Raw genomic sequence first — 19728 nt, forward strand, 5'->3', positions numbered from 1 at the left:
GAGCCAAACTGAGAATGCTGGGAGGAAGAAGGGTGGAATTCGGAGTCATCAGCAAGACAGAGATCAGAAGATGGACATGCCATATTAATAAAAGGTACCAAGCCACATGGCATAGCATATATAAAAATATGGGTTAATTTAAATGGAAGAGTTAACTAGTAACAAGCTTGAGCTATTGGCCAAGCATTTATAGTTAATACTAGGTCTCCATGTTGGTTATTTGGGAGGAAAGAAAAGTCCACCTACAGATGGCTGCATTTGCACTACAGAGCTAATTCTGCTAACTCAACCAACTAATACTAGCTTTCAAAATTCCACGACAAAACCACGCTATTTTAAACTTTTGAATTATATTGATTAATTCTTTATTTCATTTGGGGCCATAGTACATATGTGAGGTCAAAGAACAATTTAAACTATGTATCTCTCCTACCACTATGGGGGTCCCAAGGATTGAACCAAACAAGTCATCAGGTTTGGAAGCAAGTGCCTTTACCCAGAGCCATCTCACCAACTCTACCAAATGATTTCTGATCAAAAGTCCCTTTTCTCACAGGAGAGCTAAACACTCCCTTATCCATTTACTCAAGGGCTTCCTTCATGTAGGTTTTATTCTACCATAGTAATCTCTTCACTCCTACACTATTACACTGGCCCAACTGTACTATTTGAGTGTTTTGTTTTTGTTTCTGCAATTTTGTGAATAGGCTTTTTCTTCTTTCCTCCACCATCACCTCGTTTCCTGAACTCTCGATCTAGAGCTAAATATTACTTATGCCCCAATGTCTGCTTTTCTAAGAAACTCTCACAGCATACTATTTCTCTTTTGTGACAATAACTATTTTGTTAACTAGTTACCTCTGTGATCTATGTAAATGTCTTAGTTTTTTTAGGCTGTGCAAAGAATATGAGTAATCTATATTTTCCATAACACTTTATACTCAACAACAAAAACTTTTTCAAAGAAAATGTTTCTAAAATTAAAAGTACTTTAATGGCATTTAAGTGAGTCTGTGTCACTCTTATTTTACGTTATATTATCTTTAAAAACTAATGACACTGCTTTAACAAACTATCACTTAAAAACTGAGTCTCAATTGCCAGTAGTGGTGCACACCTTTAATCCCAGCACTCAGGAGACAGAGGCAGGCGGATCTCTGATTTTGAGGCCATCCTGCTCTAATTAGTGAGTTCGAGGACATCCAGGGCAACCCAAAGAAACCCTAGGGGAAGCAGGAGGCAGGGGTAGAGAAATTGCTCAATGGTTAAGGGCACTGTCTGTTCTTGAAGAGGACCTGGGTTCAATTCCCAGCACCCACATGGTGCCTAAGAAGCATCTGTAACTCCAGCTCCAGGAGATCTGACGCTCTCTTCTGGCCTCTTTGGGCACTGTACACAAATGATACGAACACACTGATTTAGGCAAAACATCATGCACATAAAAAAGATAAAATAAAAAATTTAAAGGGTGGGGGCTGGAGAGATGCTTCATCAGTTAAAAGCACTGGGTGCTCTTCCACAGGACCTGGGTTCAATTCCCAAAACACCCACATGGCAGCTCACAACTGTCTGCAACTCCAGTTTCAGGGGATCCAACAACCTCACAGACATTCATGAAGGTAAAATACCAAGGCATATAAAATAAACTAAAAAAAAAAAACCTTTTTTTCCTCTGAGACAAATTAACCTCAATCACCAGACATGATGGCACGAATCAATTAGCCTAGACCTCACAAGACTAAAAGAGGCGGGAGGATCACAAGTTTAAGGCTACTATGGGCTATCATAAAACACTATCTCAAAAAAATGAAGGCCAGTGAGATGGCTCAGTGGGTAAAAGTGCTTGCCAGCCAGGCTAACAAACTGGGTCTGTTCCCTAGAACCCAGGGGCAAGGAGAGAAAATTCCTTTCAACTGTCCTCTCCTACACACATGCATTCTGGCATCCACACACCCACCCACACAAAATAAATAAATGCAAATAAAATAAAATTTTAATAATATCAATCCCATTACTCAAGGAGAGCAAGTTTTAATAATTTAAAAGAAGATTTTTTTTTAAAAAAAAAAATCCTGACTCTGCCTCTATTGTTTAATGTTTCCTCCTCATGTAAATTGACTAGAATTTAATAAATAATTTTTAGGGGGAGGAGAGGAGTTGTTTTGACAGGGTTTCTCTGTGTACCTTTGGATGCCCTGGAACTCATTCTGTAGGCCAGAACTCAGGGATCACCTGCCCCTGCCTCCAACTACTGGGATTCAAGGTGTGCACCACCTCCTTGCAAAACTATAAACATTTACTAGCACCATTTGATTCTTTGCCATAAAAAAAGTCAAAGTCACCATTCTTCAACAAAAAAGCCCTTCACTCTGGATGCCATCCTTTATATAACTTTCATAAATATAAACTTAGGATCCCTATTTTGTCAACAAAAAACTTCTGTGTTCAGAATTATGAATGTGGAGCAGTGTGAAGAAGCAGAACGACCCCCAGACAGACCAAACCCACGCACTGTTGCATCCCCGACGTCCCCCGTCACCATGCCCTAAAGAAAGACTGAAGGGGATACTAAAGGACATAAAGCCAAGGTGAAGGACGAGCCACAGAGAAGATCTGCAAGGTTGTCTGCTAAACCTGCTCCTCCAAAGACAGAGCCCAAGCCTAAAAAGGCCCCTGCAAAGAAGGGAGAGAAGGTCCCCAAGGGGAAGCCAATGCTGGTAAGGATGCGAATAATCCTGCAGAAAATGCAGACGCCAAAACAGACCAGGCACAAAAAGATGAAGGTGTTGGAGATGCCAAGTGAAATGTGTGCATTTTTTATAACTGTGTACTTCTGGTGACTGTACAGTTTGAAATACTATTTTTTAATCAAGTTTTACAAAAATGCAAAATTTTGTTTTTACTTTTTTTTTTTTTGGTTTTTCAAGACAGGGTTTCTCTGTGTAGCTGTGCGCCTTTTCCTGGAACTCACTTGGTAGCCCAGGCTGGCCTCGAACTCACAGAGATCCACCTGCCTCTGCCTCCTGAGTGCTGGGATTAAAGGCGTGCACCGCCACCACCGCCCGGATGTTTTTACTTTTTTTTAAGCTATGTTGTTAGCACACAGAACACTTCCTTTTTTTTTGGGGGGGGGGGGGGGGGAGACATGTGTCACTAACAAAATGTGTCCCAAGCTGGATTGATGATGGTTGATGTTAGAAAACATCTTTTCCTGATAATTTTGAAAGACTGCTCTTGGCTCTCAGGAGGGACGTCCTGGTCTTGACATATGTGGCCACCATGGCACAAAATGCCTTGTGTTGGAAACTCTAAATTCATTTCTGTGTCTTCCTCCCCTGTACCATCAACATAGACTTAACTCCCTTCAAACCAGAGACCTGTTGGAACCTGAACCCCAAAATTGGCTTTGTCAGTCTATCAGGCAATCTGGACTTTGCAGTGGTATCATTGTGCCCTCAAAGAGCAGTGGTTCCTTTTATAAAAGATTGTGGATCTTCAGATTAATAATTTTGCCATGTGTGTTTTGCTTCCTCAAAGTCAGGGTTGGCTTGTGAAAAGTTGTTAAACAGCATCCTCAATGTGAACTGTCAGCCCTCACTCTAAGCTCTTGCCCTCTTCAAAGCATCGAATGAAGACTCATCGGGTTTTATAGTGGCTTTCTGATTTTGATAGAAGGGAGTCTGGAAGTTCTTGTATTCTGTTAATCATTGTCTGCCCATGTCCTACCTGAAAAAATATGATTGTTTATGGAAAGTATCTTTAATAAAGTTGAATACAGTTTGGCTTGGGGGAAAAAAAAAAGAATTATGAATGCCAAAAAAACAAAAAAACTGGGGGGAGGGGTGTTGTGTCCCTCACCATAGAAATTCAGTGCAATATAAACATTAACTTTCATATTTGGATAATAGAACATAATGAGTGCTAACTTGCCAGATGTATCTGAAAAAATGATCATTAAGTATTATTCCTAAATTATCTCAAACACAAAGGTAACATTTAATTCTAACTAACAATGTTCCATCAAATTAAAATGCCAAGGTTATTAGAGTCACATAGGGCTCTCTATCTACCACCCATTCTACACAGTTTTCTAAGAAATGCTTTCTTCATTTATTTTTCTGTTTTTGTTTTTTTTCCAGACAGGGTTTTTTTTTTGTTTGTTTGTTTTTTGTTTTTCGAGACAGGGTTTCTCTGTGTAGCTTTGCGCCTTTCCTGGAACTCACTTGGTAGCCCAGGCTGGCCTCGAAGTCACAGAGATCCGCCTGCCTCTGCCTCCCAAGTGCTGGGATTAAAGGCGTGCGCCACCACCGCCCGGCTCAGACAGGGTTTTACCGTGTAGCCCTGGCTGTTCTGAACTCTTTCTGTAGACCAGGCTGTCCTTGAACTCAGAGATCCGCATGCCTCTGCCTCCCCAGTGCTGAGATTAAAGGCATAAGTACCACTACCCAGCTGAAAGTAGAATTTATAATCAGAGTAATAGTAAACTTACTCAATACATTCTTTCTGGCTAACTGGTTGTTCATGGAGTATAGGGAAATTTAAGTTAAAATCTTGTTTCAAAGTCATAAACAAAAACCTAGGATCTAAAGATAAAAGCTAAAAGTCAAAGTCACCATTCTTCAACAAAAAAGCCCTTCCACTCTGGATGCCATCCTTAAGTCTTCCTTCTCAAACACCAATATCTTTTTTTGCCACCTTTCCTATTTCCATCAGTATTCTGCCAGTTTCCTAAAACCAAAATCCAGTCATGTCACCAAGTTTCCAGTGTGTTTAATCAAGGAAAGGTATTAAATTGGAGTTAAGACTGCTACTACAGCCCTGACTCTTAACTTCAATAATCTCTAGCATGGAAGTCACCTGATGTGTCTCTTTTCGTATATGTAAATGACAAATTTGTGCTTGTCCCCAATCTCATCTCTAAAATTCTCCAGGACATCAATATTATATCTAGACCGTTTTTTTTTTCTTCTTCATTCTATGAAAGCAATTTTATTTTACTTTTGACCATTCTTTCTTCTATTCCATACGCCTGCCGATATTACTCAAGGCCCCTATCTGAAGTAAGGCTATAGCAACAGCCTCTCTGCCTTATATTACATGACTTTTAGTCCCATACTACCAGAGAGCCACCAATTGATCCAACTCACAATAGCACTGAGTCCTTTATGAACACCTAAAGCATTCTAACACTTAAGCAATTCTTTACCATTCTTGGGATAAAATTCTAATGTGCTAGCCTGTTAGTCAAAAATTCATCACTCCAACCTACCCTTCGAACCTCATTTTTCCACTTTGAACATTTTTTTTTTTTTTTTTTTGGTTTTTCAAGACAGGGTTTCTCTGTGTAGCTTTGCGCCTCTCCTGGAACTCACTTGGTAGCCCAGGCTGGCCTCGAACTCACAGAGATCCGCCTGGCTCTGCCTCCCGAGTGCTGGGATTAAAGGCGTGCGCCACCACCGCCCAGCCTTTTTTTTTTTTTTTTTTCCACTTTGAACATTTTATCTTTGGCAGACAGATCTTTTCTGTTTTCTATTTTAGAGACTTTATTAGTTTTTTTTAAATAAAATACACATATATAAAACCTTACATATTTAATACCATCTACATGTACAAATGGGGGAAAATTAAAATTGACATTTCTAGACTAATATGGCTGTTGATTTCTGTACAATGCCAAGGCTACAGATAGCTTTTTACTGATAGCCAATACAACATCCTCACTCTGAGCTCTCTCACCCTTAGAACTGACCCATATTGAAATTATGCATTATCCTTGACCCAAAGTCAACTTGTGTCTCTGTTCCAATCTTTTTCATCTTAGTCCAAAGCAAATTACTCCTGCCCCTCCAAGATCCCCCAGTATTATTGCCCATACTATGTAAATTCCTACCAGGGGTTGTATTACACACCTTTAATCCCAGCATTCAGGAGGCAGAGGCAGGTGGATCTCTGTTGGTTCAAGGATAGCCTGGTTTACATGTAGTTCTAGGAGAGCCTGAGCTAAATAGAGACCCTGAAAACCCTTTATAAATGCCCATGACATATACCTAGTACTGGGCACACAATGTCTAACAAATGCTTCCTTTCCCACTACGCTGTAGGTGGTAATTAATAAAAACCCAAGACTCTTTGAAGACAAGAACTAAACTTCCATTCTCATGTGTCCTCATCATTCCTTACTTCCAAAAGTGTTGCCTTGCCCTTTTGAGGCAAAGTTAATATGGACAACTGGATCCTGAAAAGCTAGTCTCCAAATAATAAGAATCCACTGAAAGTTATTATTATTAGTCTGGGCTCAAAGAATTCTAAACTCTTCTAGAATGGCCTCAGGAACATTGTAACTAACATCAGGATGACACATTCAGAATAACTATTAAGGTTACTCCTCTGATCAATGTTATAGGGCTCATGGAACAAAGGGATGGGACATAAGCTTATGCAACATCTTAAAAACCATCCTTCAAGGAAATGTGGAAGCAGTTCCATGCCTTACCCTTCCATAAAATTCATCAGCCAATCTTATTCACTGATGAATTCAGAGATATTTGCAGATATGGTAGTATAATTACACGACTTGAGGCTTAGGTAAGGCAGGATGATCAGGAGTTCAAGATCATCCTTAGCAACATAATAACTTGAAGGCTAGTCTCAAAAGATTTTTAAAGAAAGAAATTAGAGCTGAGTGTGTTGGCAGACAAATTTAATCCAAGCACTTGAAGGCACAGGTAGGCAGATCTGGCAGTTTGAGGCAGGATGATCTACATAGCAAGTTCCAGACAAACCAGAGCTATACGATGTCATCTCAAAAAAAAAAAGTTAAAGATGTTTGATCGATTAATACTCTAGCACTGTATATTTAGAGCAAACCAAAGAAAAATATTTTAACACTGCTTTATTTTATGGAAATAGCCCTCATACTTAATAAAATATAAAATTATAGAGCGACTAGAGAGAGAGAGCTCAGTAGTTAAAAGTATATGCTGCTCTTCTAGAGGATCCAGGTTCAATTCCTAATACCCACATGGTACCATTTGTAACTCTAGTTCTAGGGAACCAGACACCCTCTTCTGACCTCTACAGGTACATGTGTGGTACAGGTACATATATAGAGAGAAAACACTCATTCATATAAAATAAATATTTTTAAAAATATATAAAAACTATATTACCAGGTGTGGTGGCACACATCTTTAATACCCATTCTAGAACAGACAGCTACAGACACAGTGTCTCAAAAATCAAAATATAAAACCATATATATAATATACACATACACGCTTCATCATTGGGATTGCACACTTACCTGTATTTCAACTCTAGAATGCAGGACCCACTTCCTGATAGGTTATCATTACAACAAAGCCTTAAGAATTCTCAAAATGTAGAACAACCATTAACTACACTAAGCAAATTTTCTACAAACACAAAATTAACTTTTCTACTTACCCTTCCAAGCCAAATTTCTTCCAAGAATGTATTTACACATGAATTTCATATACATATGGTTAGAACCAAATAAATCTTAATAAAGCTTCATTCTGTTTTCATCTTACATAGGCCTGTCCTCCTAGCCTTCTGAATAAGGACCTTGCAAAATACACTATACACAGGGGTACTTAAAGAATACTTAGAAAAGAAAAATCTTCTGGGATAGTGCCAGTTTCACCCAATTGGACATTTATATAAACCCTGGACTAGGGGAAGGACACCAAGCTTTTTGACCTCAGACTAAAAGTTTATAAAAGGCAAAAAACGTCAATGAAAGAGTCAACTATGCTTTCTTCATGCATCTAAAAAGCAGACATGAAGTTGTGCTGATATGGATAGATCAGACAGCTTTATATACCTTTTTTGTTCTACATATATCAATATTTACAATGTCATAGTTTTACTTTTGTTTGTATGTTTTTCAGTACTAGGGCATCAAGCCTAAGGGCCTCAGGTTTCTTTATTATTATTTTTTTCTTTTTTCTTTTTTTCTGAGACAGGGTTTCTCTGTATAGCCTTGGCTGTCCTGAAACTCTGTAGGCCTCAAACTCACAGAGATCTGAGTGCTGGGATTAAAGGAGTGTGCCACCACAGTCCAGCAAGAGCCTTATCAGACTTTTAAAAAATAAAAGTCTATTTCTGGGGGGGGGGGGGGGGGGGACTTTTGCCCATGCTTTTGATACCAGCAGAGGCAGAAACTCTTGAGTTTTGAGTTCAGCCAGGGCTACCTAAACAAACAAAAACAATAAAAGGTAGGGGGAAGCCAGAGAGAGAGAGAGAGAGAGCGCTCAGCCATTCAAGAGTGATCATGCTACTGCAGAGGACCCAAGTTGAGTTCCCAGTACCCACACCAGGCTGTTCATAACTATCTATAACTCCAGATCTGGGGGATCCAATACCCTAATCTGTTCTCTGCAGGAACTGTATGTACAAACCCACACACATACACATACACAGAGAGTTTTAAAATATGTACTTACCAAAATACAAGACAGAAAGCAAATTATTTTATCATTTTGCTTTTTAGGGAAGGAAGAGATTAAATGATAGATTTTTTTAGGTAGATTTTTTTTTTTCAAATCTTATCATTCCAACAAGCAGCATTACGAAGTGAAAACATTTTCATCTGGAAAAAGATCTTTGTCTTTATTCTTACTATATCCTACCCTCCTCTTCCACTCAATAATCTTACACACCGATTATTTCATTTCTGCAGCACACATACAGATCACCAGGCTGGCTGACTCTTTAGAGAACCAAGAGGCCTACTCCAGCTCTGAAAGCGAATCCCTATTGAAATGTAAGTGATCAGAGTTAAGTAACCAGGCCCCTCAGCATATACAACAAAGTACAAGGATATCACTGCTGAATAGTAAAGACAGCCTTTCCCAGATATGTAGGTCTAACCCAATAATTACCAAACAAGTTAGCAGTAACGAAAAAGGTGCAATCTGCAAGTGTTAAGTGAAGGACTCAAGCCTAAAAAGACAAAAAAATTAATGAACAGTGGTAAAGAATTTAACTATGCTCCTCCCTCTTTAGGAATAATTTCACAAATTCTAAGAAAATAAACTGTACTTCATCTATCAGGTGTTCTGATGCTTGCAAAAAACCTAAGACAACAAAAATAAGTATCAAGTGTAGATCATAAACCTAACTTTGGCACTGAAATGACAGAAATGCAAACTAAGTAGATGAAAAACAATCAGGATATCCTTCAATGTTCCTTCATACCTTTCAAGCTCTTGTAGTAACTAGATTTACAAGAAAAAACTGAGATAGGCTGTCTCTACATCAGTGGTTATCAACCTTGGGTCCGAACCCCTTCAGGGTCAAGCGATTTTTTCATGAGTCGCTTAAGACTACTGCAAAATAAAGATACTTATATTACAATTCATAACAACAGCTACATCTGCAGCAGTTAAAGCCCCAAATTCCTTTTACCTCACTTCCTTCAGAATCCTACAAGCATCAAGAAATTTTCAGTATCTGTGAAGAAATAAAAAAGGGAGCCAGGGGGCTGGAGAGATGTCTCAGAGGTTAAGAGCACAGACTGCTCTTCCAGAGGTCCTAAGTTCAATTCCCAGAGCCCACATGATGGCTCACAACCATCTGTAATGAGATCTGGCACCCCCTTCTGTATACATAATAAATAAATAAAAGGGAGCATATGCCTTTAATCTCTGCACTTGGGAGGCAGAGACAGGTGGATCTTTTTGAGTTCGAGGCCAGCCTGGTCTACAGAGTGAGTTCCAGGACAGCCAGGGCTGTTATACAGAGAAATCCTGTCTCGAAAAACAAAACGAAACAAAAAGAGAGGGAGAGAGAGAGGGAGAGAGAGGGAGAGGGAGAGGGAGAGGGAGAGGGAGAGAGAGAGAGAGAGAGAGAGAGAGAGAGGGAGAGAGAGAGAGAGAAGAAAAAGAAATAAAAAGGGGGAGAGAATTGGGAAGGGGTGTGTGTCTCACACACAGATCATAGAAAAGGAAGAGGTATTAAATTTAAGATGTTGAGCAAATCAAATACCAAGAAACACAATAGCTTCAATGGACTACTTTTTTTTTTTAAGTAATCATACTTAGTCCTAGAGTCAGCATTTTTGTCTTTTGTTTTTAGTTCTTTGAGAAGTTATACGATGTATTTTGCTCATATTCACCACTACCTCCACCCAATAGATGATTTATCAGAGATGACAACTTAGTCCCTCTGGCTGAGTTTTCTTCTACCTTATCACTGTGGAAATGAAAGCATAGAAAAGGAACAAAACAATCTGACTGCCACTTTTGGCAGCAGCATCTCTGCATCTTTAATTTCAAAGAGGAACTGTAATATACAGCATTTCAGAGTACCTCAAAAAACAAACAACAAACCACAAGACCTACAAAATTCTAGAAAGCCACTCTATTACACAAGTTCCACCGCAATCAAGAACATCCAAAATTCAAGGGGCTTCACTGCCTTGAATTGCACACCAGCAAGTTTATCTGGAGGTAACTGATTTGAAATAAGTCTTCAGAAGGCTACTACACAAATAAAATACAGGTTAGCATAAATTAAGCCCAAAACTAAAGCATGAAACATGAACAGAAAAACAACATGAATCCAGGAAGGAAGCTTACTTAAAAGGATACTCACTCCTTTGGGCTGGGAAGTAGCTCAGCAGGTAGTGTGTACTTGTCCCTAGTGCACAAAGCCCAGTCAGTTTGCTCTCAGAAACTCATAAGGCACAGCAGTATCACCTGTTATCTCAGCACTCAGGATAGGAAAAAGACCCTATCTTCCCAACCCCGCCCCCCAAAAGTACAATCCTTGCCAGGCAGGTGGTGGTGGTGTAGCTCTTTAATCCCAGTATTACAAACTAAGAGGCAGGTGGATCTCTTCAATTTGAGGCCAGCCTGGTTTACAGTGCTAGTTCCAGAACAACCAGGGCCACACAGAGAAAACCTGTCTTTGGGAAAAAAAAAAAAAAAAGGTACACTCCTCCAAAACTCCAAACCAATGGAAGCTTGTACATGTCTCAATGACTAGATTACCCTATAGATTAAGTTCTCTCCTTGGGTATTTTAAGTTTTTGTTGTTATTTGAGGGTTGTTAATTTGGTTTTGGTTGTGGTTTATGTGGGAGTGAGGAGTGCTCGGGATTGAATCCAGGGCCTTTGCGCATGCTACAAAAATGTTCAACCACTAAGTCATATTTTCGGCCTCTTAATCAAGATTTCACACTGGATTAAAATACTCTTAATGGTCGTTGGTGGTGCACGCCTTTAATTCCAGCACTCAGGAGGCAGAGCCAGGTAGATCTCTGCAAGTTCAAGGCCAGCCTGGTCTAGAGAGAGAGATATAGGACAGGCACCAAAACTACAGAGAAAAACCCTGTCTCAAAAAACCAAAATAAATACTCTTAAAAACACAAATAAATACTCTTACAAAAACACAAAAAAGCTCTCATTGTAATATATCCTGAACACAGTAAGCATACAGATTAATATGTTTGTTTTAAAATTTTGGAAACATGACAGAGTCTATGTAGCCTATGTAGTCTATGTAGCTGGCTGGCCTGGAACTTACTATATAGACTAGGCTGGCCCTGAACTCACAGAAATCCAATTGCCTCTGCCTGAGTGCTAGAACTAAGTGTATACCACCCACCACGCTGGCCAATGGTTCTATTTTTTGTTTTTTAATTAAATAAACAAAGTAAGTTCATATGATTTACAATGTTTCAAATGCAGTGACTGTTGTATCTTTTAAAAAACGTTGGCACGCCTTTAATCCCAGCACTCAGGAGGCAGAGAGAGCCAGGTGGATCTCTGTGAGGCCAGCCTGGTCTACAGAGCAAGATCCAGGAAAGGCGCAGAGAAACCCTGTCTCAAAAAACCAAAAAAATTAAAACAAAAACGTTGGAATACAGGTATGGACCCTTAAAGTTTCCTGTCAGATACATAGTATTATCCATGCCCATAATATAAACAAACTTAATATAGCAGCTAATTCACGGACTAAAAGCATAGCTATCTCAACACTCAAACTCTCCAATGGAATGAATTTTATTAGCATCAAGGAGAAACTATTCTTAAGCATCTCTATATATTCAGCCTTGTCTAGTACAGCAGACTGTACATCTCTAGCAAAAGAAGTAGATCTACTTTCAAATATATAGCCCATCTTTCCCAAGTCTTTTTGTCTCTGTTCTCACAAATCTAACACACAAAGAGTAAAAGGTAGGTTAGGCAGGGGGCGCACACCTTTAATCCCAGCACTCGGGAGGCAGAGGCAGGCAGATTTCTCTGAGGTCAAGGCCAGCCTGGTTCACAAAGCCAGTTATAGGACACCCAGAGCTGTGAAACAGAGAAAACCTGTCTCAAAAGCACTCCTCCCATCCCCACAAAAAGCAAAGGTAGATTAAGTCACCTTCAAGTATGTTTCCTTAAGTATATAAATGTAAGAAGAAAAATACCCAAGCTGGATGGTAACGGTGCATGCCTTTAATCTTAGCACTCGGGAGGCAGAGGCAGGCGGGTATCTCTGAGTTTGAGGCCAGCCTGGTCTACAGAGTAAGTTCCAGGACAGCCAGGGCTATACACAGAGAAAACTTGTGTTTTGGGAGGAGGGAGGGAGAGGGAGAGAGAGGGAGAGAGGGAGAGAGGGAGAGAGGGAGAGAGGGAGAGAGGGAGAGAGGGAGAGAGAGAGAGAGAGAGAGAGAGGGAGGGAGGGAGGGAGGGAGGGAGGGAGGGAGAGAGGGAGAGAGGGAGAGAGAGGGAGAGAGAGAGAGAGGGAGAGAGAGGGAGAGAGAGGGAGAGAGAGAGAGAGAGAGAGAGAGAGAGAGGGAGGGAGGGAGGGAGGGAGAGAGAGAGAGAGAGAGAGAGAGAGAGAGAGAAAGTATGCTATCCTGAGGAGATTATGTATTTTATTTGATAAAACTAACAGATTTGGAAAACAGTAAAACTATCTAAAACACAAAATACGTAATACATTAACTTTTGCTGAATTGAAAAAAAAAACATATCTAGCTGGGTATGGTAGTATACACCTGTAATTCTCAGAAGACTGAGACAGGATGATTTTGAATAAAGGCCAACCTATGCTGTATATTACGACTGGTTTCACAAAACAAGAGCAAAAGTCAGTGGTTAAGAGCAGTTGCTATTCTTGCAAAGAACCCAGTTTCCTGATACACACAGCAGCTTGTTCTGTAATTCCAATTCCAGGGGATTCCACATGTCCTCTTCTGACCGCCAAAGGTACCAGGCACATACATGGCTCACAATACAATTGGTGGTGGTTTCAAGACAGGGATTTTCTGTATAGCCCTGGCTGGCCTCTAACTCAGAGAGATCCACCTGCCTCTGCCTCCTGAGTGCTGGGATTAAAGGTGTGTACCACCACTGCCAGGCTACAATATACTTTTAATAATATCTAAAAAAATTTTAATAAGACAAAACAAAAAATTATATATATATATATACATATGTGCACACACACACACTTGTGCAAGCATACACACAGCATTTAAAGAACAGAATCAAGAAGTAAAAAGTGGATTACGTAAAAAGGCAATGTTTAAAATATTCTGCAGTATTTTCTAATTAGTCCTTAGAACATGATACTGTAAAATACACATTGGTCTTTGTCTCCTGGCACCAAACTACTAGAATCCTTGGGCTCTCCAAAGTGATAGTCTTTTTCAAAGGTTGAACTGATTGATGGCTAGCATCCAGAAGTAACTTTAAGACAAAGGTAGTCACCAGGAAGACAAAGGTGTGTTTAGACCACTGGAATTTTTGCTCTCACCAACCAAACAGACATGAAAGGGAATAAATATCACCAGTGACAACTTAGGTAATTATGATTTCAGACCTATCTAACCAAACTTCCCTATAAAAAACAAAAAGGACAGAGTCTAGAATGGCAGGATAGTTGTACTCAAGTTCCTAGAGCCTAGAAAGTCCCAACAAGGCACTGAATCTCTACACCTCCCTTCCTCACATCTCACCCATATGCATGTATTCATCTGTTTTCTTTGTAATACCATTTACAACAAAAAATGGTAAATATTAAGAAATATAATTTCTGAGTATTGAGTTGCACAGTCAAATTAGTCAAATGTGAGTACCAAATTTTAAGAATATTGGTTTATAGCACTCGGGAGGTAGAGCCAGGTGGATCTCTGTGAGTTCGAGACCAACCTGGTCTATAGAGCAAGCTCCAGGACAGGAACCAAAACTATCCTGTCTCAAAAAACAAAAACAAAACAAAACAAAACAAGAATATTGGTTTATAGCCAAGTAGTCAGAAGCACAGATAAAAACAATCTGGGTTTGCAACTGGAATCTGAAGCAGTACTGGGGGAGGGAGGGGGGGGGAAACAATCTTGAAGACCATATCCTGCTACTGTGAGATCTGGCACAATTACCTCTAGAAGTGTCAGAATTAAAATTAAATTGCAAGACAATCAGTTGCTATCCACTACAGGTGACTGCTTGCTTGCTGATAGGGAGACATCGTCAAACTATTTATGGTCATGGATGTATTCTCTATGTTGACTGGTAAGAGAGTTGAAAGCAAAAGGGAAACAGGTTTACTTTTCCAACACAAAGAAACTCTTATTAAAATGGTAGACCAGGTATGCTGAAAGTGCAATGGAAAGCACTATAAATTTCAACCAATCTAACTAAATCATCACTTGTCCCAACTTCCTAGAAACAACAAAATGTCAAGCCACACATTAAAGCTTAAAATGTCCTACAGTTTCAAAATAAATCTACTCAGTTATGTTTTCTAGTTTCTTTCCAGTAAGACTTAAAAAGGAAAACTTTTAGCACACAGCAATACAATATTATAGCAGAAATGCCTTCCGTTTTTCCACTTCAGGTATATGCATTTACTTACCTAAAACCAGGAAATAATTAATGCAATCTAGTTGTCAATATACAAGAACTATATTCTTTACAAAATGGGGATTTACTTAAATCTTGCCAACATTTTTCAAGAATGACTGCATCATCACGGGTTCTACTCACAGGGGTACATGGCATTGCTCAGGATCAGCTCGAGTCAGTTCTTCCTCTTCAATATCAGACTCCCCTCCTGAACTACTGTCCGTGACATCTGAATCAAATGCTTGCTCACTGCACCTCAGATTGGCTATACCACTAGCTGTAAATCTCTCCAATTCTTCTGAAATTGAATCACTTTTCAAGAAGTTGCTAAGTCCCTCTGAAGTAGTAGTCTCATTGGCAGCTTTTCTCAAGGCAGCTTCAGCCTTTCGGGTCAACATCAACTGGCTCCGAGACCTCAAGGATTCCAAGTTTGGCAGTTTACTCAATGTCTTTTCCAAAAATCCACCCAGTTGGTGCTGTAAATGCCTCTCCACTTGCTTGGCTTGCACAACCTGTAATCGCTTCTGTAACCTGCGGGCACGGATCTCAATATCAGCCTGCCGTCTCAGTAAAGCTGTTATCCTTGTGTCAGAGTCTAAAGCACTGAAAAGAATGGAAGACAGAGGAGACTTTTTGACTTCTAACTTAACATTTGTCAAGTTAGAGCTGGAGTCTGTACTAGGTGATAACCTACTGCTTCCTTGAAGTGCCGGCTGTTCCATGGAATTAACAGAAGATTTGTTTGCAGTGCTATTATTGCTATATAGAGTTGTGTGTTCTATATCAAGGCTTCTATGTGGAAGAGTGCAATTGGTCATACCCCCCTTCAAGTTCCCAGAGTCAGATCCTCCCACTTCACCTCCCTGCAGAGCAGATGAAGTGAGGGACCGTTTTCCCCCATTGAGGGAACTGGAATTGTCATGATCCGAATGTGTTGAACTTTTAGTCAATTTCTTAGCCAACCCATTTACAGGCGCTTGCGGCAGAGCTGTCTGACCACTTGTATTCATGGTTCTAAGATTTTCTAACGAAAACTCCAAAACTGGCTGTCTCCCCAACAGCTCAGCTCGGAGTTCATAGGACTGAGATAAAAGAGGATGAGATTTAAGGACTGTCTGCTTGCTGAAAACTCCTTGCAATTTCAAAGACTCCTTTGCCGGAACAGATGTTACATCAGAGCAGAGATAAGATGCTACCAATGGTTGCAGCTTTCCCAAGTCTTCCTTGGTCGGATTATTTCGGAAGTCTAAACCGGAATCCTCTGCAGCAATGGCTTTTCTTTTGGTTCCGTTGGCAGATATAAGGATATTGGCGTTGCCGTTATTTTCGGCACTGCCAGGGGACAAGGTGGAGGATGGGGGAGCCAGTTTGAACCGGATGTGGTGTGCTTCAGCTGCTGCGTCAGTGAGAGCGGGCGCCATCGCAGCCATTCAGCACAGAGAGACAGGAAGTCCAGCCTCTCCCAGTGCTGAGGCCAGCTCCACGGCCTCTTACTGCCTCCCTTGAGAACAGACTGAAAGAGAGAGAAAAAAGGAAGTCAGAAATACAAGCACATTCAAAAACAACACACATTTTCAACAGAAGCACCACTTGAGGCTACTGTCCAAACTCTGCCTCCAAAAAAAAAAAAAAAGAGAGAGAGAATTAACTAAGGAACCATTCTGGAGCCTTCAGATGTCTTTCACCTAGGAGAAGGAGAGGAACCACAATCCTTGCACAAGAAAATAACTTTACCCTTTACATCATTTGTTAACCATAGATTCAATTTTGTCAAAATAAGTCTTATTCTGAAATAATCACAAATGGTTATAATTACCTGCATTTAAAATAAAATCTCTTTGCCGGGTACTGGTGGCATATGCCTTTAATCCCAGCACTCAGGAGGCAGAGGCAGGAGGATCTTCATTTGAGGCCAGCCTGGTCTATAGAGTGAGTTCCAGGACAGCCAGGGCTACACAAGAGAAACCCTGTCTCAAAAAACCAAAAAGAGGGGGGAGAAAAAGAAAACCTCTTTAAATGTTAAATTACTAGATTTAATATGACCATATAAGAGGACTACCCAGCAATATAAGAAAAAAATTTCTTATTCTCATAAAGTCTATGCTGAATCTCATGGATCTATGTTATTTTTCTGCCAGAAATTCAGTTTTCATTAGCTTCTTCCTTACAAATTTAGATTGTCATTACCAGGTTAACTACATCACACTGTAATATCAATTCGCTTCATTAATTTTCTTTTCTTTCACATAGAACCTTTTCTACTGGGCTATTTTCAGAGCAAATCTGTCTTTAAATTAACAGCCCAACATAACTCTCTCCCCTTTCCCCCAAAACACTTCAAAAGACTAGTTACAGTTGTCTTTGCACTCTTCACTCCTCTAGAACTTAGTTTCTACCACTACCGCACTCTAGGACAGTTAACTAGTAATATTATCAAAGTATTAAATCAACACTCCCATTCTGACTTTTCCCTAAGCATTAGGTAGTGTGGACTTTCTTGAAATTCCCTTTCCCAATATTCTTGGCATTGTAATTCTACTCTCTTCTTCCTTTCAAACCCCTAAGATGCTGGTACTGCCCAGGACCCCTCCCCCTAAACTCACTTCCTTAGCAACAACAACTACAGTATGAGGGCCACTAACTTTCAAAAAACCCTTTTTTTTTTTTCTGAGCTGCACTAATCAACTTTCTAATCTTCTCATCCTTGGAAATTCAGAATTCACTTCCTTCCCTCAATAAACTTTTTCCTTTCTCGTGCTGCCTCATTTTCTTAATGATATTCCCCAATTAACTGCTGCTTCTTCATTCCTGATTCATTTATCTGGGTCTGGAAGCAAACCTATATAAAGGACTATACCAACTACCCCTAAAAACACAATCTCTTACCTCTGAGAATCTCAAAATACCCACCCCCAATTATTTGGTTGCTGCTGCTGCTGCTGGTGGTGGTGGTGGTGGTGGTGTGTGTATACACTTGTGCTTGCAGGCATAGGTATGCCTATGGTGTGAGTATGGCCAGAGAACTGTTATAAATTGGTTCTTTCCTTCACAGTAGATTCTAGACATGGAATTCAGGTCATCAGAATTCAGCACATTCAGCAAGTGTGCTTTTGCCTAAGCCATCTAACCAGCCTTGAAAGACCATTTTTGAAAGTCAATATTTTCACAGTAATGCTAAAACATCATTTGCCTTTAGAAAAAAAAAATTATATTGGGGGCTAGAGAGATGGCTCAGTGGTTGAGAGTAATGTCTGCTCTTCCAGAGGGACCCAGGTTCAATTACTAGCACTCACATGGCAGCTCACAACTGTCTGTAACTCCAGCTCCAAGGAATGACACCCTCACACAGACATACATACAGGTAAAATACCCACACACATAATACAAAAATAAATCATTTTAATAAAAAGCAAAAAAAATTATCTTTATACTTATTTATTTTTGGATGGGTGTGTGTGCACGCATGCCATAGCACACCTATGGAAGTCAGAGGGCAATGTGCAGGATTTGGTTCTCTTATTGTACCATGTAGGATCCAGCCAGCAATGGAACTCAGGCCATTAAGTTCCTTAAGCCCACTGAGCCATCTCTACTGGCCCTGCCCTTTACAAACTGTGTTAACATTTGCAATGAGGGTCCAAAAACAAAAGTAAGCAAAACTGCTGGTATCTTAGAACAAACCAAGACAATAGCACCAAATAAAAAAAGTAGTCACAGTATTCCTTACTCGCAGCTTAAAAAAGAATGCCAATTACATTTAAAATGTTCTTGGGCCTGTTAGATGGCCTAGCAAGTAAAGATACCTGCTATCAAACCTGACCATCTGGGTTTAAGCAATCCCTTCAAGTTTCCTGACTTCCACTATAGCATGAGGATCACATGGACACAGTCACAAAATTAACTAATAGCTGATTTCCTCCCTCCAAGCCCTCCCATATACACCTCCTTACTCTTTTTTCAAATTCATGACCTCTTTTTTATTAATTGTTACATTCATAAATATAACCTGCTCAGTCGTGTAATGTTACTTTGTATTCAGAGCTGACCATTTCGTATGGGATAACAAACTGGTGTGTTCCCCCAGGATTTTATTAACTCTTGACTCCCAAGTACATTTTTAATAATCTGTGTTGAAAGGGAAAGTATGTGTAAAAAATTTCAGCTTTACAGAATCTCAGGGAAAACTCAGGAGTACCGAAGAGGGCACGGTATCCCCTAGAACTGGAGTTACAGAAGGTAGTAAACCACTACAGAGCACTAGAAATAGAACTCCAGTCCTCTGGAAGAGTAATCAGTGCTCTTAAGCACTAAGCTATCTCTCCAACCCCCACACTGTTACTTTTAGGTTGCCAAGATTAACCAGCCTTCTTCTTGGAATACTATCCTTTTATAAAGATTATTTTATGTGTATGAATGTTCTTCTTCCATATATGCATATATGTATGTATGTCCACTGCACGCATGGCTCATGCCAGAGGAGGTCAGAAGACAGCAAGGAATCCCCTGGAACTGGATCGGAGTTGCTGTTATGGATACTGGGAACTGAACCAGGGTCTTCTGCAAAATCAGCAAGAACTCTTTACTGCTGAACCATCTCTCCAGCCCCTGAGTACTGTCTCTATGTAACAGAGCAGACAAATGAGCTATGACTATTCAAACGAGTACAAGGCACAGGAATATAGCCTGGCTGCCCCAAGATGAAAGTGTTTGATGCCAGACTGAGATACTTAGACCATTAGCTCAAAAAAACCTGGGTCATTAACAAATTTCTTTGTAAAATGAACAAAGTTAAAACTCCAAGGAAAATCACTAATAATATTTGCTGGGTTTTCAAGTGAAATCAGTATTTTGAAAAACTATACCGA

The 19728-nt window shown here is 39.9% G+C and overlaps 1 protein-coding gene and 1 pseudogene across 13 annotated transcripts in view; one reads left to right on the forward strand and one right to left on the reverse strand.

The window, feature by feature from the left end:
- Positions 1 to 19728, reverse strand: part of Kansl1 (KAT8 regulatory NSL complex subunit 1) — a 138293-nt gene that overhangs the window by 76856 nt on the left and 41709 nt on the right. For all 13 annotated transcript variants that reach the window (XM_076543509.1, XM_042282941.2, XM_076543506.1 and 10 more), the window contains one exon: positions 15005 to 16376. In XM_076543509.1, coding sequence (XP_076399624.1) covers positions 15005 to 16293 — 1289 coding nt within the window. In that variant the 5' untranslated portion in view covers positions 16294 to 16376. The remainder of the gene's footprint in view (positions 1 to 15004; positions 16377 to 19728) is intronic.
- Positions 2541 to 2817, forward strand: LOC107401112 (non-histone chromosomal protein HMG-17 pseudogene; annotated as a pseudogene).

The sequence above is a fragment of the Peromyscus maniculatus genome, chromosome 8 (assembly GCF_049852395.1).
Source record: "Peromyscus maniculatus bairdii isolate BWxNUB_F1_BW_parent chromosome 8, HU_Pman_BW_mat_3.1, whole genome shotgun sequence".
Classification (NCBI taxonomy): domain Eukaryota; kingdom Metazoa; phylum Chordata; class Mammalia; order Rodentia; family Cricetidae; genus Peromyscus; species Peromyscus maniculatus.